Below are 25,688 nucleotides of genomic sequence, written 5' to 3' on the forward strand. Positions count from 1 at the left end.
ACAATGGGAGTCATAGAATCATAGAGTAGTTTGGGTTGGAAGGGACCTTAAAGATCATCCAGTTCCAACCCCCCTGCCATGGGCAGGGACACCTCCCACCAGATCAGGCTGCCAATGGCCCATCCAACCTGGCCTGGAACCCCTCCAGGGATGGGGCAGCCACAGCTTCCCTGGGCAACCTGGGCCAGAGCCTCATCACTCTCAGAGCTAAGAAGCTTGTTTACTAGTTGAAACAAGGAACAAATCAAGTCTTGGAAGGACTTGAAGGAGCTTGTTTAGTAGTTGAAACAAGGAACAAATTAAGTATTGAAAGGACAGTCCCCCAGCAAGAACAAAGGACAGACCTGAGCTCACCAAGAGGACACGGAGGAAGGAGATTATAAAGACAAACAGAAGACAAAGAAACTGATGTGCATACAAGAATGTACGATAATAAGTTCCTGGAAAACCAATGGACATGTAACATGGAACTGTTTAACTACTATTTCCTGAAATCTACATGAATATGTATGTTTAACCAGTGTAAAAGTCACGTAACCAGTCTCAATGGTGGGACACAGCAGGTGGGTTACCCCATATGCACCCCAGTGCCTTTTATTGAAAGGATACCTGCATAATAATCAAATTGGCCTTGATTATTGAGTTTGGCTTTTTATGGCATCAGCCTAAGACACTGCCTGGAAAAACAGCCCTGGGAGCCAGCAGCCTTTTCCCAGCCCCGTGCAGCACCAGCCGGCCTCCCGCGGGCCTCCAGGCAGGCAGCTTGGGCTCAGCCTCCCCTGCCACCCTCCAGCAGCTGGAATTAGATGATTGAGAGAGCTGGGGGGGTTTAGCCTGGAGAAGAGGAGGCTGAGGGGAGACCTCATTGCTCTCTACAACTCCCTGAAAGGAGGTTGTGGAGAGGAGGGAGCTGGGCTCTTCTCCCAGGGGACAGGGAACAGGACGAGAGGGAATGGCCTCAAGCTCCGCCAGAGGAGAGTCAGAGTGGACATTAGGAAAAAATTCTCACAGAAAGGGTGATTGGTCCCTGGCAGAGGCTGCCCAGGGAGGTGGTTGAGTCCCCTTCCCTGGAGGGGTTTAAGGGACGGGTGGACAAGGTGCTAAGGGGCATGGGTTAGTGTTTGATGGGAATGGTTGGACTCGATGATCCGGTGGGTCTCTTCCAACCTGGTGATTCCATGATTCTATAAACTCCTGTTACAATCCCCTTCTTTCTTACTGCAAGCTAGCCAAGATTTGATTCTTATTGTTGCTTAAGCTAATTTATTCCCTTAACATAATGACTTATTCCTTCCTTTCAAGGTGCTGGTTGCACACAGGCCTTGGAGGAGCATCCTTCCCGACCCTGGACGTCAGCATGGGGAGACTCTCAGACTCACAGAGGGTGGGGGAGGGGGGGAGCCCGGCCCGGCTCGGTTGCTGAGGCAGCAGGAGGCTCGGCAGCATCCCTGAGAGCCGGGCGAGCAAACTCCTCCCTCCCTCCCGTTCTCATCTCGCCTCTCTCTTTCCCTGCTTCCTTTGCAAAGATGGCAACCGAAGGGCTGCACGAGAACGAGACGTTGGCATCGCTGAAAAACGAAGCCGAGACCCTCAAGGGCAAACTGGAGGAGGAGCGAGCCAAGCTGCACGATGTGGAGCGTGAGTCGAAGGGCGGGGGGGGGGGGGGCGCAAAAAGAGGGGGAAAAACGCGAAACCGTGCCCCGAAAAGGCGTAGCTGGAAGCCGGGGGGGTTGCTGTGAGGACAGGCGGTTTGTTTTGTTTTCATTTGGCGTTTGCTGGAGCTCGGACAGCGCCGGGATAACTGGGATGCGGCTGGGATGCAGGCGATCCTGGTCCACGCGCCGCCCCGCAGCCCTCGCACCGCCCCGGGTCCCTGCTCCCCAGCTGCCCCTGAGCTGCTTTTAGCCCTCAGGGGGATGCAGGGATGGAAAGAGAGCGTGAAACATCCCCCACGGGGCGATTGCTTTGCGTGGTTTTAAGGCGCATCGCAGCGTTTGGGAGGTTAAACCCTGTGCAAGCCGGTGGGAATTTGCTTTTAAGGTGGAAAGGCTTAAAAAAGAGAAGAAAAAGGAACCCAAACCAGCTCCTTATCCACCCTTTTCCCCCAAGGAAACAACTTGCAGCTATCTAACAGTGATTCAGAGGTGCAGGGTGAGCTGTCAGCTCACCGGTATTACTGCAATTTTAAGATCCATGGTAAATGGAACAGAATTAACACAGGAGATTTCAAACCTACCTTCCTTCCAGGAAAAAAAAACAACCTACCCATGAAAAAAAACCCCAACCATTAACCTTGTTTTATGACGCTTCTCAAATAGGTACTTATATATCTGACCTGAGATATAAAAATCCTTTTGTTTTCATCATTTCATTTTTAGAATTACAATGACATAATGTATTGCAGAGTGGGGTTTTTTTTTTGAGAAAAACATGTAAATTACTGTATGCCCCTGAAATAATATACCTCGCTTTATTAGAAATACTAGCAGGGCGTTAAAACTTTTATTTGAGCTGTTTTGATGCCTTAAATGTTGGAGAGGAATCTGAGCCTGTGTCTTAGTGGTTTTGTACAGCTGAGGGACTGGCAAACATTCTTAAATTTCAGGTGGGGAAAGATTATTTGTTTTTGTGGAGTAAATAGGGCATTTTCTTGTCTAAAATAGACAGTCGTGTGTTATATGAGCCTCCTGTTTGCAGGAACCCTTAAACAAATGGAGATGGCCTCATTACAGAAACATTATCATAAATCATCATATTCTCACAGTGCAATTTCTGTATCGTGAGTGGTGGGGCCTCTGTTTAACAGACCTCTTAGGCATATGCTTGAATCAATTTTTGCTCACGAAGTTTTCCCTGTGAATGCAGTGATACCCTAACTGTGCATTTCATTGATAGTCATAGGATATTTACCTTTGTCACATGTAAAATCTGTAAGCTTAGGCTGGAAGGTTATGTTTGCATAGCCATGATGTGGCTTTTTAAGACAAAAGTCTTATGCAGCTGTAGAACAATCATCCCTGGTGATATTGTATGTCAACGATTCATTATCAAAGCTTTTTTGCACTTAAATTATCCCCAAGAACTATTTGCATGAAGACAGTAAGTTTCGGAATAAAGCATCTCCTCCTTTTTTTTTTTTCCCCTCTATTCTAAAATTGTCTCTTTTGCATTTTTTTGCTCTGATCATGACTTTCCCTCTACGGTTCCCAAAACAAACAGCTGGCTGAACCACGATTGTACTTATTTTTCAACTGGTTTTTGAACAGCAGCTCTCAAAAATTGTATAGAAAAAGGAAATAGCAAGCGTGTATTTGATTTGCAGTCTTGCAATTTTAAAGATTCAATTCTATCCCTTCAGATTTTAGGTGTAGATAAAACAGTTTGTTCTGCGCATGCAATCCATAAATTTTTAAGGCTAGAAGAGACCATTAAAACCAACGGAATTCTAGCACAGAAATGATCAAAGACCCAATAGTATCTGCATCTCCTGTTCAGGCCAAACGATGCATTTTAGAAAAATAGCCTATTTTATCTGGACCTTTGTAAAACCACTCAAGGTACTTATTGGCTTTAGCTGATCTACTTGCCTGAGTTCATAATTTTCAACTATCTTGAAACAATACTGGAGAAGTTTTCAAATAATTATCTGACTCTAAAACCTGTGCTAGGCAGGTGCAGGATTGTTATGGCTGTGGTTGGAGATAAGCGTCCTCAGAGAATCAGTAGGGCTAAACCAGACAATTCCACAGAGTCTGGGCTGTATTGACATAATGGAAGCTCTTTGCCCATTGTCTGTGAAACGTTTGTTATTTTAGATATGTTCTCAACACAAGCATCTTTCCAGCTGCCTGTCCTGTGTTTTCGTGTCTTTTGATTGGATCATTTGGCACGTTTCCGTGGGCAACAGTAGGAGGAAATGTATCTTTTCCTCAGTAGGTTTATATGGTACTTTCTCAGAAGCTTGCTCCTGACCTCCTGTTAAGAGTTGGTGCAGACAAATTGTCAGGAACAGTGGGCAGCACTTGTCCCCTGGCTAGGTGAGGCTGGTTGAGCAGAGATTTCAGCCGAGAACATTATTCTGGCACAGCCTGTGGGGCTGGTGGTTTTGAAAGACAGCTCCTGAGAAGTTAATCCACTAAAAATCAGTCTCTGCCTTGGGCAGAAATTGCTCCCCTGACCCTGTGCCAGGGAATGAGCTCAAAGGTGAGGATGCCTACTCTTTCGCTGTGACAGCCCTTCCTAGCAGCGAGCTTCTTTGCAGCTCTAGGAGAGTGATGAAGGGTGAAGCAGCAGTGCAGCTCCAGAGCAATCACTTGCCAGGGGGGACGTGGAGCTCAGCCTCTGGCATGGCATTGAAAAACTTAAGATTTCCTCCACCAACTCACTAAAGCGCGTGAGCTTCTACTTTGCTTTCAAAGGGTTTGAGTCAGGCGTTGTCCACTTACCTGATCTCCGCTGAAGGATGCTACTCAGGAAAGCTGCTTGCTTGCCCTCTCTGTTTCTCTTTCCCGTAGAAGTCTTGGCCCCTAGTGCTCCTCTGGCCAGAGGAGAAATCTCTAGCACCAGCAGCTAGTACCTGTATCACCCTGCACCACCACTGTGGTCCTGAGAGCCGACTGTGGCTCGAGTCGCACATCCAGAACAAATGTTTTACCATTGAAACATTGGAGGTTTGATGCTTACCCCCTTCATTTGTATGATTTTTCCTCCAAGACCCGGTAGTGGCCTTCACTTCTGCCAAGTACCTTGAGGCATGTGCAAGTCTCAGTTAGACTGAGGATTTCCCACTAAGAAGGGGCAAGGGGGTAATCTGTTTTCCAGTTATAATTGGGTTTTGTTCTGCCAGAGCTTCAGCTGCCTCAGTCCTGGAATTCAAACCCTGAGTAAATTCATCCTTTTCTTTATCTGGTGAATATGTTCACATGCCGCCCACCTTGCTTTTACCACCTGCCAGCTCTGAAGCAGAGTTTGTTGGCTTCTACCATAGACTCCAACTTCATGGGTTAATTCCTCTAAATGACATTACTCATAAGCATAGATGTTTGCGAGCTTTGATGCCGGGCTTTCTAACTGTCAGCTGTTTGCAGTTCATCAGGTGGCAGAACGAGTGGAGGCGCTGGGCCAGTTTGTGATGAAGACCAGGAGGACCCTGAAGGGCCATGGGAATAAAGTTCTCTGTATGGACTGGTGCAAAGACAAGAGAAGAATTGTGAGCTCTTCCCAGGTACGGTGTTGGGCAGATGTTTTTCAAAGCTGCTGTTGGGCACTATAAAAATCTCTGTGCTACTCTTTGCAGATGATACCTGTACATGCTGTAAATGTTCTCCAAGATGGGCTTAAAGCAGTTCATTGGCACTGTACTCATAGAATAGTTTGAGTTGGAAGGGACCTCAAAGCCCATTCAGTTTCAACCCTTTGCCATGGGCAGGGACACCTCCCACTAGATCAGGTTGCTCGAAGCCCCATCCAACCTGGTCTTGAACACCTCCAGGAATGGGGCAGCCACGACTTCTCTGGGCAACCTGTTTGAGTGCCTCACCACCCTCAAAGTAAAAAATTTCTTCCTCATGTCTAATCTAAATTTCCCCTCTTTCAGCTTAAAACCATTTCCCCTCATTCTATTCCTGCACTCCCTGATAAAGAAGGGAGGCCCCCTTTAAGTACTGGAAGGCTTCTGTAAGGTTTCCTCGCAGCCTTCTCTTCTCTAGGCTGAACAACCCCGAGGGAACACAAATCCAGGTTTCTAATCATCACTACATCTGTTGTAGCTAATATCTTAAATATTTCTTGTTCAGTCATATACAGCTTTTCCCCACACTGTCTACTACAATAGAAAACAGAGAGAACTCATCTGAGGCCAATTCTACTTATTTATTCTTAATGGTAAAATATTTAGTAACTGTTTCAGTTTATGTCATCAGAGAAATGGCAAGGGAAGAAATGCTGATTCTTCTAGAGATTTCCATGCGCAGAAATTTCTTCTGCAGTCTTTATGATTGGTGCAGCCTTGAAAGCCTCTAACATCCTGCCAAAATTACTGCATTTAGCTGGGCATTTTGGGAAGCAATCCTACCACCTGCTCGAGCCCAGTCTCATGAGCTGGAGGAGGTAATGAGATAATTACTTTCTAGATCCCCTGGTTCATCCTGAGCCCAGTATGGCAGTGAGTGAGCTTGTTGCATCTCACAGCTGTTCATTGACCTACATGAAATCTGTCAGGGGTCTCACTTGAGAGATAAAAATAGGCAATCTGCATTGCAAGCCACCTTCAGTTGCTGTGAGTTTTTACCATTCATGGTGATCTCAGCAAAGAGAATGATTTTAAATAATGCATGTCATATTCTTTAAGGGGTTCAGATGTTAGTGTGTGGATCAGAAACCCGAACAGGCAAATTGTAATGCATTTTTGCACTTTTTACTCTATTCATGAATCCAGATGCAGCAACAATTGTAGTTCAGTAATAAACATTTTGCTTTCATGATACAGGGAGGATAACAATATTATATGCATAAGGCAAAGGAGCTGGCATGCACTGAGTTGCTCCCTGTGGAGTGTTCTTACAATGGCTATTTAGCAGATTGTATCAATGGATAATTGAAGGTTAAGTAAGTGTAGTGAGAAGTAAAGGGGAAACCAGGAAAAGACAGGAAAGGGAAGATGAATAAACATTGCAATGTCCATAAACAGTCCCCATGAGTGCTGCCAGCTCGGTAAATGATTTGCAATGCAGGTCGTCTCTTGTATTTGTAAGGCCACTAAGCCACTGACAGGTATCACCTGGGAGAGGTGACTGGATTTGTAGGTGGTGGTTACAGACCAGGAGAAACACATCATGTCTGAAAGGAGGCAAGTGAGGGCTCACTAGGGGCAGTTTCCTGGGAAGATGGTCCTGTCCATGGCGTGTGCTGCAAGTGAGAGTTCTCATAAACCCACTAAAAGGGGCAGTGAGGGAGGAGGGGAATGAAAAAATTGGTCTTTTAAGCCAACATCAGTCATCTCAGTGAGGAGGAGATATGCTTTTCTTCTGCTGAAAGACACAACTTGCACTACTTCAGAGTGTCTCTTCGGTGCTTCACTGTGACCGTTGTGCTGTTGTGAAAGTGGAGACAAAAATTTCTTTACATAACAGACTGGGGGATGGAAATGGGCAGCAGTTTTCCCCAAATCTGGGAAGTAGGCTGACAGCCATGTCTCTGTAATGCCTAAATTCCTCTCTCTGTTTGTGTGCTTTCATTTAGGATGGAAAGGTGATTGTGTGGGATTCCTTCACTACCAACAAGGTAAGCAAAACTTCAGCAAAAGTCAGATTTCTCTGCATAGAGCAAATGGCAGTGGGATAAGACGGAGGGCTGAAGGGCTCACGGGAGGCAGCAGGATGATGGGATAACATGCAAATCTCCACCAGCACCTCAAACCAAGGGGCTCAGGGCAAACCACATCGCTTGACCTGTTTCTCAGCGAAATCCCTGTCAGCACTGGGGTTTGTAGTTGTCTCCAGCGGGAGGCTCTTTGCTGACAGGGAGGATTCCCAGCTGTGGGCAGAGCCCAGCCAGCAAAACAGAGGCCCTCTGTGGGTAACCTCTGTACCAGGTGCTGTGTGTGATCACCTGGGATGCTTCAGCATTAGCTGTGAAATGGTGCCCCTGCTCCTCCAAGCCCTGCCAGGTATGCCTTGCAGCACCCTGCTCCACGCAGGTGATAAAAACCAGCTTGTTTGTAACTCGCTTTTACACTTGCATCAGTGGAGACCTTTTGCAGCTCTCAGTAACCCAAATAAAACATGTTCTGTGATCAGTTTGAGTCTCGTGAATAAGGTGGAAAGTGTCAAGGAGGGACTAAGCCATCCTCCTACTGCTCTGCTGGGTTCTGCAGTTAAGGATTGTCCCAGCCTTGCATGTGAGTTGTGGCTGGGGGATACACCTGCACCTTTGATGGACTCTACGAGTGTCCCACAGAAATACTGAACTTACGACTTTGCACTGTTTTTCTTGCACTGACTAGAGAAACAGTGACATCCCAGTTTAAAGAGATGTTGTGTTTCAGGAACATGCAGTGACGATGCCATGTACTTGGGTGATGGCTTGTGCGTATGCCCCGTCTGGATGTGCCATTGCTTGCGGGTAAGTTCCCAGTTCCCAGAGCTGCTTACACAGAGAAACTTGGTTTATAGTGGTGTCCTGGTGCCTCCAGCTAGAAGTTCGCGTGCCTCTATTATGGGTGGGAGACTATGTTGAGTGCCTCTGATTCTGTTCCCATAATGGCTCGTACACATTATCTCCACTGACTTCAGTGCAATAGCATTTGTTGTGTAAGCATGGAAAATAATCCTCTTTCAGCATTTATATCATGGGTTAGGAATTCTGCATGCATGCAACTCCTCTGTTCTAGTTTGGTTGCGTGTTGGATATATCTTATAAGGGAGAGTGGGTTTAGCTCTGTTCTTACTTTGCAGTCTTTCTTCTACGAAGTAGAGATGGTTAGTCCTTAATGATTACCAGCACATGAATAGATCTTGCCAAAATGGGGTGGAGAGAAGTAACCCCATCCTTGATAATCTCCAAGTTTTCCTGAGGGCTTGGGCTTGAAAACCCGAGTTTATGCAGGGTAGAAAACAAAGAGATGGGATGTTGTCAAAATGTCTTTTAAAAAAGAACTAGGTGGATCAGACAAAGCAAGCGTGGGGCAAGAGAAGGGAACAAAAGGAGACTTCACTGTGCAGCTTGCAAATCTAGAAAGCAGCAGACTAAGACAGACAGACTCCATAAATGTGTGTGGTGAAAACTAGATTTTTGACTGAAACTCAAAGAATAGCAAGAAAGCTCTGTCTTCACACTTGTAGGAGAGACAGGGAGGGCGTCTATGTGTTGTACTACTTAATTCTGCATTTCTGTTGTGCTGTCAGTTAAGCACTGTGCATGTAACATAAGGCACAGAACCAACACCTGGTGGTGTGCTGGGATCCCAGGGATGAGGATGGGGCAGATCGACCACGGCTCTAGAAAAGGATGAGACCCAAGTCATACCCTGTAGAAAACAGTCCCACCTCTGGCCTGGGAGGCACAGCTTAACTGGTGCAACTGCCCAGGAGAAGCACACCAGCTACAGAAGTCAGTGCTTCTGTTACCTTTCTTGCAAGCTCTTATAAAAGCCCCGTTCTTCACACCCACGGCTTGCTATGTTCTTTCTTTCATAGGAGTCAGGTCACATTTATTAAGGTGAATAACGATGCTTAAATGCCGCTCCTCGCAATGAGGGATGTCAACAGAAAAATAGCAGTTGGGCTGTATGTGAAATATTAACCCTGAGGTGACTGCTATGTCACCTCCCAGCTTATGCTTTCATGAGGTTTTGTTCCGTGCCATTTATAAACTCCGTGAGGGTAAAAAATACTGAGGCGCAGCTGTTCGAGTTCTGTAAAGCAGGCAGCTTGGTGAGGCAGCTGGGGCTTCCCTGCACAGGGAGATCCCGGCCAGCACAATACAGGGAAGTCGGTACTTGTAAGGGTTTGGCAGCACAGCACTGACAGGTGGTTTCCTTCTTATCATCACTCGCCTTTTGTCATTGCAGTTTTAACCAGTTCTTCTCTCTCTGTTATTGCTATTATTACTTTTCTTTAGCGGCCTGGACAACAAGTGTTCTGTGTACCCTCTGACATTTGACAAAAATGAAAATATGGCTGCAAAGAAGAAATCAGTTGCCATGCACACAAACTACTTGTCTGCCTGCAGCTTCACTAACTCAGACATGCAGGTAAATGCATTCCCTACTCGTTGCTCGCTGTCAAGCAACACCTAACACGACCTGCACTCGGACGTGATGCAAGTAACCTTCCTTGCACCCAGGGCCACGTTCTGCCCCGTTCAGGGGCTGCGGTGAAGATGCTGTAAAGAAATGCTGGTGGTCCGTGGCCAGGCTGCCGTGCCTGCGCCCTGCACAGACCTGTAGCTTCTGCAGAAGGTGCTTGCTGATACCTGTGTGTTCTCTGCTCCTGGGTCTGTGCTGGCCTGCGCTTTCAGGAGCTCAAACTAGTGCAAATAGTTAAAACCCCGGTTTGGCCAGGACTAGGTTGGGTATGTGCTATGCAAGCTGATGGAGACTGGGTTGTTTGCCTGCTTTGTCCTGGACATCCAGCCAACTTTGCTTTTGCTTTCGTTCTTAGTATTTTTCGTTTGTAACAAGGGAAGGATTTGAGCTTGAGGATGGTCCCACAGGGCCAGCCCTGTTGTCACTACATGCAGTGGGGCATTCCCGTGGGAGGAAGGAGTGATGCCGTCCCCATCTTGCAGCCGCGGGCTTTGAGCAGAGAGGCCCACAGTGGGAGACGATGGCAAAGCCAGGAACTAAATGCAGATCTTCTGAGACTGAGCCAGCCTTCCGCTGTAGCCAATATCTCAAAGATCTCTTTCTCCAGGTACACGAAAGATGATGAAAGGAGCCAGGGTAATCCTCTTGTCCTCTCTGGGTTTTTAATTTAATTGAAGCTGTGCTCAGTGCAGCTCTGCAGCAAAATATGTGGCAGAAAGGAGCATTTTCATTGCTATCTGCGTCAGCAGAACTACTGGAAAGGGAATACTTTGTCCCCTTCTTCCAGATATTTGGAGCTCTTCTGAAGGAAATATCAGCTCTCACTTCTTCCATTTCAGGACATAAGATGTACCAAGAGTTTGTTGTTGTTTGTTGATTCTATGGTTTCTGTAGTGACTCTGAGGTGCTAATTAAAGTCCATTGCCATGGAAACAAGTGGTGGAAGAACCCAGTGCTCAGGCTTGCTTAGTCCTGACCTTACTGTGCAGGAGCCTTGTATAATTAGAGCAGCCTAAATTAAGTTAAATGTTTTTGATGAGATAGAAAACCAGTATTCTTTTTTCTTGTCCATGCCTATATGCAAAGTGATTAAATCCTATGAAGAGAAAAAAACGGTTCTTTATTTTTCTTAATAAAAAAAGAAAGAAAAGTTGGGTCTTTCTTATCCATATTAAATACAGCAAACTGCATTGATGTTGAAGATGATGTGTTACTGTTGTTAAATAGTACCACAGTGGGTTATGTACTTTATATTGAGTGATTGGTAGGCCTATAAGTGATCATTTATAGCACTTCATGTTATTATTGAGACAAAGGAGCTTTCTCAGCTGTGTGCAGAGCTGCGACATTCTCCCAGCTCGTGTCACCGAGGGCTGCGGTACCTGTCCTGGAGCAGTTCAAGCATGTTTTGAAGGTGTCCCCCAACCCAGTGCACCTGCAGCACCGAGCACCCGCTGCTGGGTGCAGTGAATGCCTTGTGAATGCACCACTGCTGTGCTGCTTTGCCTTGGCTGCTCTCTTAAATGACAGCTCGGTTTTTCCCTCAGAGGAATGAAAGACAGGGTAGGAGTTAGGAGTTGGAGCGCTCATGAGCGTCTGGTAGGGCAGTGGAAAAAAAAAGGAGATCTGAGGGTGGTCTATCGTTAATTTAAAGCCCCTCTCATGCTGTGTGAGTGCAGAAAGAGGGGGTCCCATCCTTGCGTCTTGTCACATTCCCACCGTGGGCCAAGGCAAGTTCTGAGCTGCATGGCTTCTCCTCGGTGCCCAACAGCAGTCTTGCCAGAGAGAACCTCCCCCACTTCTGCACACAGAGAGCCAGGGAGCCTCGCTTCCTAAATTAGGTATCTGCAGTTCTGTGTGTGATAATGCTCCCCCACCACGTGACGATGCTCCATGTGTATTAATAGCAACAATTAATTGGGATCTCAAGTGTTTTGCATTGGGCAGGCAGCCCTACTCCCAGTGCGGCAGGGCTGGGAAGCAGGATGAGGCCCATGGCTACGGCGGAGGAGGCAGAGGTGAGGGTGGCCTCTCTGCCTTCACCTCTGTTCCCAGCCCTGGTGTGTGTGCTGCTGGCGTCCCTGCTGTCCCTGCCCCATCCAGCGCTGCTAGAGCCACGTGGGGAGTGTAGCAGAGCCTAATAGCAAAGGGGTTTAATTCCCTTTTTGGTTTGGATTTGGGGATGTTGGTTTATGTTTAGGGTTTGGTTTTTTTTAACAGCAATACCCTGAACTTTCTCCCATAACCTTTCTCCTCAAGCATTAACGGGAGCTCTGGGCTGCCAGTAGAGCCCTCTCTTACACCTTCAGCTACTCCTGGTTCCCTCATCTCTTTCTTACACATTATTACAAGACCAAATCCTCAGAGCTCCAAGTCTTCATTCCTCATCCGAGTACAAATGTTCCTCGGAACAGAGGAGTGCATTGATCTAGGCTCAGAAGCTGTCCAGAAAGACAGGTCAGGACTTCTGCTATTATCATCTCGGAGTATTAGCGTCTCTCTACTGCAGGGTTCGGAACAGTCTGTTCTGCAGCCTTGCAGACCTCTGTTTATGGGAGGAGTTTCTGGAGCATCTGTCAAACATGTTCAGTGTTTAACCTTTATGCGACTCAGTGAACGGTTTCATGATCTTTTTCTTCTTGAAGAGTATTTTCTTTTTGACTTCTAACTACGCACTGGGATTCCTTGTGTTTCCTCACTGACTATGAGAAAATCCTGTGTACAAGGTGGAGAGCCCTCCTAGATTCATCCCTGCTGCCTTCCACGCCGATGCACAGGGCCCCTTTCAACCTACAGAATTTGTGATTGCATAACAGCTTCGAGTGCCAAGGGGAAATTTTGAACAATTGAGCATCGTCAGGATTTAGCCACAATAACAAGCACTGATCACATGTGCTCTCTACAAGCGCTGTAGCAGATGAGGGGAGCTGAGAGAGCTATGTTCGGTCAATGTGTGCTCAAGCCCTTTCACACACAAATGGTTTTAGACAAGTGAGAGGTGATGGACTTATCAAACAACTGTCTAGACAGGCTTACTTCCCTTTCAGAAAATCCATGTCTTAAGCCAAATTAATTAGGTTTAACCTGGCTATTTCAAGCAGAAATAAAATTTAGAGTTAAACAGGTATACTTAACTCCAACAGTTCTTTTCTCTACCTGGGCTGAATTACAGCAGCCTAACTATGGGTGGGGTTAAATGCAGGAGCAGACAGGAATACCAGTCTGGTTCTACCTCCTTTTTGGAGGGTATGCAAATGCCATCAAATCCTTACTGCCATCAGTCCTCCAAACCCCACTGCACAAAACTGACATTATTGAAACACCATGCAGGTAGGTGCAGCTGTGTCAGTACAGCCCTCCTTTCCATTGTAACTTCTTTCCTTGAAAAGAAAAAACACAAACTGTACTTAAATTCACATTGTTTTTATGGCTTTGATAATATGTCTTTGAATTAGGGGTTTTATTGGTATACATATAGGATGACAGCTGTTTCTTTGTGAGCTTGATGTTCATCTGCTGATTTCTCTGTTGTGACTCTTCTTACCACATCCTATAGATCCTGACAGCAAGTGGAGATGGAACTTGTGCTCTGTGGGATGTTGAGAGTGGGCAGCTTCTACAGAGTTTCCATGGTCACGGAGCTGATGTCCTATGCTTGGACCTGGCCCCTTCTGAAACGGGAAATACGTTTGTCTCTGGGGTAAGCAGGAGCTTCCTATCATAAAATAAAATTAAGAAATATGGAAGGGAAAAGGCAGTAAAGCAAGAAGTTTCTTATCTTATTGACAGAGTGCTGGAGTATGAGTTGGAAGCCCCAGTGCAATCCACTCATTGCAAGCACATTTTCCAAGCTGGAGCAAATTAAACCCCTGACTGTGGGGTCAAACCCACCCAGCCAGTCTGACTGCAGTTCTGCTTACTTAGCAAATTCCACCCCACACCAAAGCAATCCAGCCTGAGATCAAAACAACGCCTGTCCCGGGAAGGGAAAGGCTCAGAATTAGAGCAACGAGCTTGTACCACAGTGGAGGTGTGAGCCCCTGTGGATAGGAGCACAGCATAGAAGACAACCTCCCACGTCTGGCTTCTTTCTTGTGGCCAGCTCTCTGGAGCCAGACGGGTTGTGCCAGATGGCTGCAGTGGGGCTGCACAGAACGCGCGTGCCACTGTGTCTCTCGGCCGCTCCCCAGAAGCCAAGGGGTGGCTTGGGTGCTGGCTAAACGCTCCTACAAGTTGAAGCAGGGAGGTGAGGTGTGGCCACATCTAAAGCCATTGCTGAGTTCCCTGTGCCTTCCAGCGGTAGGAGAAGCATTTAAAGGCCCTTCGTCAGTTGAACACTGCCTGCTCCCTGTCCTGGCCCAGAGGAGCATGGCCCTTGCTAGGGCTGGAGGACTGGTCTGGGAAAGTATCTGGGAAATCATCCAGATCTTGTGCTGCTGAGGTATCACTGTTCCTGGGCAGCCAAGCCTCGCAGTGAGGCAGGCAAGGCAGAAAGGTGAGTGGGTTGAGGCTCAGCTCCTTTTCAAGTGGTCCTGGTCTTGCCCACATCAGAAATCAAGTGTGCAAGTGAGAGCTGGCAGGAGCTGAGAGATGAGCTCTTACTGGAGGCAGGTTGCTACCAGTAACTTTGCTGAAGGTACCCGGTTTCTGAGCTCCACCAGCGCTGGCTCAGGGCTGGTTCTGTGCTTGCTGGTGGAAATAGCCATTGTGTTGGAAGATGCCGACCGTGGAAAGGGGATTCCACTTCTCGGAGTCATGGTCCCATCCCTACACAGTAAACGTGGAGTGTTTCTCTTATGGCTCTTTTATCAAATTTAGCTGGCCCATTAGGAGCAGAGCCCAGCGCACTGGTCCACTTTGCCTGCTGTTAGCACAGCTGCTCTGAAGCGTGACTGAAAGCTAATTCCATCCAAATGCATTACTCCTCCTGGGCTTTCCTGTCACCGAGCTTGCTTCCCAGAAAGGACAGATTTGTTATTCCTGGGAACAGCTTGGCTTATTATAGGGCAAAGAATCACAAGCAGCTATGGTACTGCTAAAAGAATATGTTATACTTGTGTTGATGTAGTAGCTTGGGCACGTCCATGCTCACAGGGACTCGCTTAATTAATCACATGCAAAATACTTCAGTGAAGTGTCTGCTTCATATCACATCAGCACAGGTGTAGCCAAAGCAGTGGAACCTGAAGGTGTGGTGCCACAGAGAAACTCCCCATGTGTTGTGTGTGTAACACAGCAGTATCGAGCCATCGGTGTGTAGATTGCGTGCTGTTATGTTCAACAACTTAACTGGAAATCGCAGCCCTCCTGGGTGAGCTCAGGGCTGCATCCTGGGCTCTTGTGCTCAGTGCCCTCTGAGTGACGCTCCTTGGGGTGAGTTGGATAACACTCAGGGGTGCCATTTCTCTGTAGGTGGTAGCTGGTTTCTCCTTCAAACCCATAGGAGTCAAAGCACTAGCTTGTCGGATTGGTGTTGCCCCCAGAGAGGTCAGTGAGAACAGTGCACATGGAAGCAATAGAAAGGGCTGGGCTTGGGCTGTGGTGGGGCTCGAGACGGAAATATGCTGAGTCCAAAATACCCTCTGTCCTATTTGGTTTCCCCTGCACAGAAACCACAAGTTGGTACAAAGGAACATTACCTCTTTTAAGTAATGACATAATTAGTGAAAAACTGGGATTTCATTTTAATAAGAGAATTAGAAAAACCTGGGAAGATGCAAATTGTGAAGAGACTGTTTTAATTTCATTAGCAATGATATTTGATTAAAAATAAAAAAAACCATGTGTGGTATGGTCTGCTGGGCAGGAGCAGCAGCCGTCTGGCCTGCCCTACGTTTCCCATGCAGCCTCAGAGAGCCTGAGCCTGCCTACCGCCTGCCTCTTAGCAGCATCGCATCGATTAAAATCTCCTGTCACTATTAAAAGGGAAGCCCATGGGTTTTTTTTCCCGTCATTGTGATGGTGACGGTAGCCAGACATCAGAGCTGAGAGCATGGCCCTATAGGTATGAAGTGGTTCCTGTCCCCAGGACGCTGTAGACTAGGAGGGCTGAGCCCTTTACTGAGCACCTCGCCCAAGCACCAGTGTTAAATGATCTTTTCAAAGCACTTGAAAGGGCAGGTTGGAGCTTGACCACGAGACAAAATGCTGTTAAACTTCTTTTCTCACCCCAGCAATGCCATTGAGCATTTGGGTGCAGGACCGAGGCAGGGGTTAACTCTGATAGGAGGCAGGGCAAGAGTCCTTACTTCATTTTCTATTTCAGTGTATGGAAAGAATTAGTTATAAAACTTTAAGTGCTGGGTATTAATTTTTCATATTGGGCATGTTAAGTGGTAAGGGAGAGAGTCAGTTATGGAGCTCTGTGGCGCGGTGGGACTGCAGACACAGGTGTGGCAGCAGGACAAGCAGAGCAGGGCTGCAAGTGCCAGTTAGTATGGGACTGGCTGCCCAAACACCCCGTGCCTGTCTGCTCCCTCTGTGCTGTAGGGCAGCATCATACCCGTGCGGGTCTGCAGCGCTGCCGAGGGTCCAGACCTCATGGCATACGCTGATCCTAACTGCAACTGTTCCAGGCTTGAGGGAGTCCAGCACAGCCAGTTCTAGGGCTGCTTTGCTTGGCAGACATCATCTTCAGAGCTGTGATGTTCAGAGCCTTTGAATAGCTGGACTTGAAGTCATGTATCAGGCACGTGAGAAGCGGATGTCAACAGTTGCACAACCTTAGTGGGTTTTTTTGTCTTATTAGGGATGTGACAAGAAAGCCATGGTTTGGGATATGCGGTCTGGTCAGTGCATCCAGTCATTTGAAACCCATGATTCGGATATCAACAGTGTCAGGTCAGTATGTTTTTGGGAGAGGGCATATTTGCAATGTTGAGCAATGTGCTGGTTCTATTTTTGAAGTCTGACCTCATGCAAGTAATGTAATGTGCTCTGGTCTTTTTTTACTCATGCACAGATATTACCCAAGTGGAGATGCTTTTGCCTCTGGTTCAGATGATGCCACGGTATGTTAATTCAGCAACTTAATTTAGGGAAGTTCTAGTACTTCCCAAATCAGATTTTCTTGAAAGACACATCCACAGAGGACTTTATGTGACAAAACTGGGCCTGTGACACCAAAGTTACAGAAATAATAATGCTATAGTATAATACGTATTAGACATGATATATAATGCCATAGGGAAAATCTGGAAACACTTTGTAGGTCACCTTTGCAAAGGTTTCTGTTTGAGGTACTGTCCAAATACTCATTTCAGACTTTTTGTGTTTTGAAGTTTCATGATTAGTTGTCTTACTGAAAGAGATTTGGCTTCATATAGTTGTTGGTCACAATGTAGGAGGAACCAGCTGAAATGCTGCAGCCAGGGTCAGAAGAATCAGCACAGGGCATGAAGGGAACCTGCACACGAGTGCCCACATCCTGACAAGGAGAGAGGCTGTGGGCTCAGTGCGGAGCTGGGCAAACCCAGTCAGCTGGTTTCTGCATCCTGAGAGTGTGGCCCCAGGATGGCCTTGGCCACATCCATCTCCTCCCTGTCAACCTGACTCACTGCCAACGCTCTTCACAGTGGTGAGTCACCACATCCAGGTCATCCTAGATGATACAATAGCTGGATCTTGCTTATCTACAAAGTTGTTAGGAGGGGCATGGTACGTATTAACAGGTAATTTTGGTCAGTACATTGTATGCAAAAGGCCACTCAACTCCTGGGCCCCTGAGTGATGGACACGTGGTTGCTCTCCCTGCAGCTGGGGGTCCCCACAGGGGACCAGGCTCTGCCTGAACCTCAGCCCTGCGGGAACCAAGCTGGCAGTAACTTGGGGCGGCACCTGGCACCTTGTATCTCCTATTTATTCAAAACATCACACTGAGTTGCATGAGGGTGAAGATTCTTTATAAAGTACCCTGCCCTCAGAGTATGTTTTGAGTCTACTCCAGTACTAGCTGAATTTGGTAGAAACAATCCCTTTGGTTTCACTGGGTGTGGAGGACTTTGAAGACTCTTCTAGGGAGACTACACTGCTTTTAGGTCTTAAAAGCTGTTATTATAAATTAATACCTCAAGTTCTGTGGTGAGCCCTGTGCCTCTCCACACATTCTGATGCAGTACTGTGAGCACTTGAGATGCTGAGGGAATGAGATGGAGAAATCATCCATCATTAAATTCCAATGAGAGTACTCTCTTTTTATGCCCAGTATCACAGGCTCAGGGCTCCTCTTCTACTAATTTATTTGATGAGATTTTTTTCTCTCTTAGCTATTCTGGACACCTCCAGCTTGAACAGGAGAATGGGAAATTCCATCCCTGTACTTTTAATGGAGTTTTTTTTGATGGCAGTTTCCATCTACTTCATTCTTTAAATGAAGGCATCAGTGTTTTCAGCATTATGGACTGATACTCTGACTGGTATCCTTGACCTGGTTTATATACTTGGGGATTTCGAGGAACAGATAATCCTGCCTGTCTGGAGGGAAACCATAAAAGTGTGCTCACATGGCAGTGCTGTCACCTACGGTGACCCCAGCTTCCTCTCAGAGCAGTCTGATAGAATTACTCATCAGCGTGAAGCACTGGGAGACCCGAACCTCACATACCTGGCAGCTCCCTGCAGCCCTGCAAATGAAACAGCCTCTCCTTTATCTGCAGGCGTGAATACTTGCTGGTTTTCATTAGTAAAGCCTTAATATTAGGAAACCCTTCTAGCCAGTGGAAATTCATTGAGGCAGCCTTTCAGATCAAATAATGCATTTTGATTTTAGGGCCAGCAGGCTGCCTTTCTGCGTGGCAATGAAGTCTGGGCTGTCTATACGTTATTTCTATGTTAAACAAGCCCAAGTGTGCTGGCAAATGATCACAAGAGGAAGTGCAGGTTGTAGAGGCGATTGGAGATTTTCCATGAGAGAGGAAAAGCAGAGATCTGTATAACAAATTATTATTTCACTTGAATTCTTTTCCCATAGATTTTTCAGACAGAGGGGCCTCACGGTAGGGCAGGGGCTGTTCTGTATTGCTCAGAGCAAGGATCTACCATCCTTGCTTCTCTGTGCCAAGGATCTCTCTGAGCACTGTGCCATATGGTCCATGTTCTCAAAGATAACTAGAGATATAATCCTCTGTCTCCTGTACTCCAGCTGTGGCTAAACTGCTGTCTTGAGAGACTGTCTCTCCATGCACCTCCCCGAGCAGTGGGATGCCCTAATGTGTAGGAAACCACAGTGATGAAGCAAGAGGATAAGGGGATTTTAAACGAGTAGCCATGGTCCAAAACCCGCCACTCATCTCTTTATAGCAGGACAGGCGGGAGGTTTAGAAAACTGGTTTGGGAAAGCAAATTCTTTCCTCAGTTTGTACAAAAAACCCTTGTGTTGCTTAGATCCCTGCTAGACTCCAGAGGAGTCCCAGCAGACAGAAATGTGAAAGGAAATAAGCCATGCAGCCTCTTCCCATGATGCCTGCTAGGCTGCAGACTTTCCCACTCAGTTTTTTTTCAATGAAATGTAGTAGCCATTGACTCAAGCCTTGACTGAGGCATGTGTGTTTGTTTTGATTTAATCCTAGTGTCGTTTATATGACCTCCGTGCGGACAGGGAAGTAGCAATTTATTCCAAAGAGAGTATCATTTTTGGAGCATCCAGTGTGGACTTCTCTCTCAGTGGTGAGACCTGAATTTTGGAGATTGCCTTGGTGTTGGGATTTGGGGCAGACAGTAAAATTCTGTCAGTTTGATTTAATATAGCATTTATTATTAAAAGTAATACTAAGTACCAAAAGAAGTATTTAACGCATGGAAACCTTTTTTTTTTTTTTTTCCCCTCTGTAAAAATAATTACTGTTTAAATAACCTAACTGGCTAGTGTTTTGTTGTAGCAATGAAAAGTATTTTCCTGGCCCTGCTGAGGCAGGAAATATTTTGCCATTAACTACAGCTGGGCTAGAATTTCACAATAATGATTAGAAACATTTCGAAAGAAACATGAAATGTAACTAGACTATTAAGCGCACTTACATAAATAGTTTATAAAAGGATAATAAATGATTAATAGACAGTAAACATATGGTAGAGGAGCATGAAGGCGGAGACACTGCCATTTTTCACCATGGATCTGGAGACATGAGCTCAAGTCTTCTCTCTCCTGCCCAAGCACAAATGCAGTCCCCTCTGTGGGGATAAGTGGGTGGTGATCTGCCCTCGGCCTGGGGCAGAGGCAAATGTCTTGGTCGTTTTCAGAAGTACCACAGCTTGTCCTGCTGGGGATGATGAATCACTTAACGAAATTGTCTACTAATCATTCAACCACTTGTGTTCAAGCTCTTGCGTAAAGTCTGAGCAAAATCTTGTTATGCTACATTAGCTGTAGAAGTGCCCTTGGGTCTGTCGTGATTTGGAGTCAGCCCTCATTGCTAATGACTGAACAAATTCTATATAATTCAATTTTAACTATATTTTTAAACTAATAAATGTTAATTAGTTCAGCATTTAGCATGGATGGTTCAGCAGTGGACCAGGGGTGTCTAACAGGAGCAGGGCTAACCATGGGCAGGGGGTGGCCACAGATATCGGCACAGGAAAGCTGGGGCACGGCTCGCTTGGGTGATGAACGCCCTCCAGGAGGTTCTTGCTGCAGCCAAGGTGTGTCAGCCTACTGAAGGCCTCACTTGGTATACACCTCATTCTCTTTGTAGGTCGCCTGCTGTTTGCTGGCTATAATGATTACACCATAAATGTCTGGGATGTGCTGAAAGGGTCCCGTGTATCCATTCTGTTTGGACATGAAAATCGTGTCAGCACCTTGAGGGTCTCTCCTGATGGGACAGCGTTCTGCTCGGGCTCCTGGGACCACACTCTCCGAGTAAGTGGTGGGAGCACCTGCCTTGGGTGCTTCTTCCTTTGTTTGCTTGCTTGCTTGCTTAAAAAAAGGAGGTAGGAGAGAAGGGTTGTTACAGGAAGATTGGCTCTAGAGGGACTAATGAGAATATAAAAACAGTGCAGTAGAATACATGAAGAGAAAATTCAATTTAGAAAATCCCTACAACGTGCTAGCGGAAATGTTAAGGGGATCTTGAACTTATGTGTTCAATAATATCATCGCTGCTGATACGCTGTACCACTTATTTGACCACCTTGCCAAATTTTAATTAAACATTTGATAGAATAGTCAATGTCATAAACAATTGTTCAACTCTCTCTCTGCAGATCTGGGCTTAACCTGAGATACTGTGTGCAGAATCAAATGGAGAACGACACCCTGGACTACAAAAGCTGCATAAAAAGCCATCCCTCAAAATCACACATTTGCTACGCTACAGAAGAATAACACTGAACCCACAGATTAACACAACTAAGTAGAAAGGGTAATCTGCTTGAATACATAGCAAACAACAACTTGTAGTAAAGTGAAATAGTTTTAATTCTGTTTTGAAACTATCTTCTTTCATTAGAACTAGTTTAGGTAATTATAAAGGGACTTTTCTCTGAAGTCACTTGTATGATTGATTGAGTATTTCAGTGCACATTATGTATTTATTTGCATGAATCAAGTTCCTTTTTGAAGTTAAAAAAAAAAAAAGGAAGAAAAAGAATAAAAGATTCCTGATTTTGTCAGGATGTAGCATAAGACTTTGGAAACATTCCATAGTAGTGCATTGAATTTTGGTGTTGAATAACAATTCTGATACTTTATGATGGCATTAAGGATGACTGAACCTTGGTAGTAAGTAGAGGAGCAAAGGACCTACTGTGAAGGTACCGGCTGTTGTCATAAAAATGTATTTTTTGTACAAAAAAAGGAATCCTTTCAATCCTTGTTTTTTCCTACTGTCTTTTTAGATAGAAATAAGTATTTCTTCTCTGTGACCTGAATATAAAGAATTAAAATATATACAAAATGATAAACTGCAAAGATGAGGGATATAAACATGATTTACATAATCATGAGGTAATACTTAACCAGTAGTTTCTTAGAAATTTTCAATTGTATCACTTGGTGAGTGAATTTTCTTTTACTTAAAGGAATACTACATGCTAAGCACTAAGGGATATGACACGCTAAGCTCTAAGCACCGTTCTACTGATGGTCAAATCTTTTCCAAGTTGGTCATAGTCATTCTGTGATCACGAATCTTATTTGCATTTTGAGCAGCTCATCCCACTTTGGCAGGGAACGTGGCTTGACTTTGTATCAAGGCAGTATATGCCCAGTTTAAGGTCCTTCTGAAATGTCAGAGCGGTGTACGTCCATAAAGATGAGGATCCAACCTTACAAGCCGAATCGTACAGTCCTTGCTCTAATAGTTAATCTCCCACCAGTGTGGACATACTTTCATCATGGTTGGACTTGAGAATGAACAACAGTGAGTTGTTGAAAACCTGCTGTGAGCCACAGTCCTCCCAGCATTTGTTACCCTGCTCACCAGAGCCCACGAGCCCATGGGATCCAGGAGCCGCTGGGTTTCAGGGAATCAATACAGCCGGACACGTTCCCAGCAGCACCCAGCCCTCTGTGGGAGCTTGGCAATGCAATAGAAACCGGCAGGACCAACCCCATGTGGAGCTGATGCTGTAGAATTAACTTTTAATCGGATAAAGCTGTGATGTGGTTAATTATAGAACTGTTGGGAAATTATATCAGCACTTCTAAGTTGCATACTATTGAGACTAGAGTGTGTAACCTCTGCTTGTGCTGACAGGTGCTGAGCCTGAGTAGAGGCATGTGAGGAAGCAAAGTGCTGGTGTAATGCTGGGGGCTTGCGTTGTCTGGCCTTTGAAATGCAAGTGGTGAGGCACAACTCTGAAAAGAGCAAAGATTTGGTTTATATTTAGATAGAAACGAGAGAAAAAAAGCTCACTGGACCATTGGATTTTCCAGTTCACGTGAGTTCTATGATAACATGCTCATTCTATTTGAAATCGGGAATTTTTTTTTGTTTTACGATTATATAAAAATTGTATTAGCAACAAAGTCTCCTCATTCATGAAGACATCAGGTCCCATGAATCCATAACCAATTAACCTAGGACACTGGCATTTTTATCAGCTTTCGGCCCCTTATGAAATAGTTCAGCTGTTTTCACTTGGAAAAGTCAACTCTGATGCTTTGCAATGTTTGTGGCAAACTATCCCTGTAACAAACTGAATGCACTACGGAAATGTCATGTAGAGCTCACTGTGCAATACTGAGTCAATACACTGTACACATTTGATCGAAAGATTAATATAAATGTTTAGATAGTATTTATTGGTAAGATGTTTGTTTCAAACATACTACATTGTGTTGATACTTATGAATGACCTAAATACAATAAATTGTATTTTACATATTGAAAACATGTATACAGTTGTTCTTCCCATCAGTCGGGTACTTGGAATGGTAGCTGTTGTTTGTGGAGTTTTTGGCATTTCATTTTTGCACTATGAAGCTTCTTAGATCATTTGTCCTGCAAAAAATCTCAGGCAAAATCCAGATCTACCAGAAAGTTGCATCTGGAATATCTTCTGGAAACAGCCAAGATGAGCCAGAGCAACTGAGAGCAAGCAGCCCTTGAAAGTACCTGAAACTCCACCTGAGTTCCTTCTGCATTCAGGGGACCAGAATTCAGGTTGTTTTCCCTGCTCAGGAGGATCGCAGCTGAAGTGATGCTTTCTTTCCAGATCCTCATCGTCATACCCAGGCATGTGCTGGAAAAAGCACAGTATGTGTTTTGTGGGATCACAGGATTCTCCTCACATCATAGTGGGACACCATGAAAGCTGGGCACCAAAATCCTGTTGAGGGCTCGGGCTGTTACTGTTTGGGTAAATCGTATCTGCAGATCACCTCGAGATGCAGCTGTTCAGCTTTCTGCTTTGTCAGTAGAGAACTGTGCTGGGGTCAGCTGTCCTCTCCGCTTCAGCGTGGGCTTTGTGGTCTGCATGAAGGTGGTTGGTGGAAGTGCTTGGTTTGGACACTGAAAAGGCTCTTCCTTCATTTTGGCTCATTCTTTTGCTTGCTTTCCTCTGAGGGGCTGGGGAAAGTGCTGAGCCAGCTTGTTCCGCGTGACATCAGTGTCCAAACCACCCCCAGTTCCAGTGAGAATGAGGCTGACGATGCATCTTGCACTTCTGTTCTTGCAGGGAGAAATCCCGTGGTTCTTAACACTTTGTGGCTGCTGCCTGTGGACTCATAAGCTGGAATGTGTGAACTCGGCCCTTGTGAAAATCACCTTCTTGTTCCTGAGGTAACAGTGGAAGCTGCGAACAAGGACGGGCCACAAGTTCCCATTGGATAAACGAGGACAGAGGAGCAGGACACTGAAGTATCCATTGTTTTTCTTACTTAGTAAAGGCTACCCAGGGAAGCTTTGGAAAACCGGGCGTTATAAGACACAGCCCCCTCTCCGCCATCTATTTATGTCTCAGAAACCTCTCTATTCCTTTCCTGAAGGAGAGGTTTTAACCTGCTGCTTGTCTTTTCCCCAGCACGTCCCAACCTTGGAGAAGAGCCGGGCAGCTCTGGGTGCAGCAGAGAAGCTGCAGCCTCACATTAGAGCCCCAGCACTCGCCCTACCTTCCTGACCTGCTCCTCAGCTCAAGCCAGGAGGTGAAGGAAAAGCAGTCCCAAAAGGCTACCCAAGTGATCTATAACCAGCTTCAACATCCGGAAAGCGAGGGAGCTATAGCTAGGGCAAAGTCACTGTCAGACGGTCCCGTCCTGTTAAACAAAAATGCTATATAAACAGGAAGGGTGGAAAAGGATATTGCTAGAGAAAGAGCAGCCTCTCCCTCTTGCTCTCCTGCTGCGAGGAATGCAATAGGAAATTCCTGCTCCAGGATTAACAATCGTAAGGAAAACTCTAGTTAGAGAAGCATGTGTGTAAATCACTGGTGAAAAGCCAAGATATCATTCCAGCTACTGCTCCACCGCATAAACACAGACTAGATTTCCCTGCTTAAAAACAAAAGCCAAATATGGGGATGCAAAAGACTTTGCCTTAGGAATGATTGTCAGAGATCAGGCCAATTCTTGATAGTGATCTGAGAAATTGCAGTAGGACTGATTCCAAGTATCTATTTTTATCTTTTCTAATGGTGATGTACATTGGAGACGGAGCGCTGTAGCTCAGGATAGGAGGAGTGAAGACGAGGAGTCCTGTGCTGGCCCGTGGGGCGCCTCGAGCCCGTTGTGTGACGAGAGGCAAGAGGAGGCAGCTCCTCTCCCAGCGCTGGCACGGGGCTGCGCAGTAAAATCTTGAGGTGGTGGTTATGGGAGGTTTGATGATGTGTTCAGCAGCTGAAGGTGCTTGCAGCTCGAAGGGCACAGCCAGGGTGCAGGGCATCTCCATCGCACCGTGCACCTCTCGGCCAGTGCTGTTCCCAGCTGTTTTATTTTACACCTGCGCTAGCAAAGGGCCCAACCTTTGCACCAGCAAGGTCCTCATCCTAAATTTTGCCTGTACACCAATCTAAAAGGCTACTGCATTTGTTTGGTAAATACACAGTGTGCTCTTCTAGTCCTAGAAAGCCTGAGGTTCCTCTGATGTAAAGAACACAGGTTCGGGCAACCTCATGAGGTTCAACAAGGCCAAGGTCCTACAGCTGGGTTGGGGTGATCTCTGGTTTCAGTCAGATGGGGGATGATGTGATTGAGAGCAGCCCCATGGAGAAGGACCTGGGGGTGCTGGTTGATGAAAAGCTCGACATGAGCCGGCAACGTGCGCTCACAGCCCAGAAACCAACTGTGTCCTGGGCCGCATCCAAAGCAGTGTGGCCAGCAGGGAGGGAGGGGATTCTGCCTCTCTGTTCCTCTCTTGTGAGAGCCTATCTGGAGGATTGTGTCCAGTTCTGGAGTCCTTATCATAAGGAGGAGATGGAGCTGTTGGAACGGATCCAGAGGAGGCTA

General features: G+C 46.1%; 1 protein-coding gene across 1 annotated transcript in view; it reads left to right on the plus strand.

Moving 5' to 3' along the window:
• Positions 1 to 23,139, plus strand: part of GNB5 (G protein subunit beta 5) — a 29,455-nt gene extending 6,316 nt beyond the window's left edge. The window contains exons 3-13 of the mRNA XM_069866364.1: positions 1,527 to 1,638; positions 5,088 to 5,224; positions 7,240 to 7,281; positions 8,045 to 8,121; positions 9,619 to 9,751; positions 13,362 to 13,505; positions 16,554 to 16,645; positions 16,767 to 16,815; positions 19,372 to 19,468; positions 20,497 to 20,663; positions 21,008 to 23,139. Of these exons, the coding sequence (XP_069722465.1) occupies positions 1,527 to 1,638; positions 5,088 to 5,224; positions 7,240 to 7,281; positions 8,045 to 8,121; positions 9,619 to 9,751; positions 13,362 to 13,505; positions 16,554 to 16,645; positions 16,767 to 16,815; positions 19,372 to 19,468; positions 20,497 to 20,663; positions 21,008 to 21,019 (1,062 nt within the window). The 3' untranslated portion in view covers positions 21,020 to 23,139. The remainder of the gene's footprint in view (positions 1 to 1,526; positions 1,639 to 5,087; positions 5,225 to 7,239; positions 7,282 to 8,044; positions 8,122 to 9,618; positions 9,752 to 13,361; positions 13,506 to 16,553; positions 16,646 to 16,766; positions 16,816 to 19,371; positions 19,469 to 20,496; positions 20,664 to 21,007) is intronic.
• The last annotated feature ends 2,549 nt before the right edge of the window (positions 23,140 to 25,688 follow it).

This window comes from Phaenicophaeus curvirostris, chromosome 12, assembly GCF_032191515.1.
Source record: "Phaenicophaeus curvirostris isolate KB17595 chromosome 12, BPBGC_Pcur_1.0, whole genome shotgun sequence".
Lineage (NCBI taxonomy): Eukaryota > Metazoa > Chordata > Aves > Cuculiformes > Cuculidae > Phaenicophaeus > Phaenicophaeus curvirostris.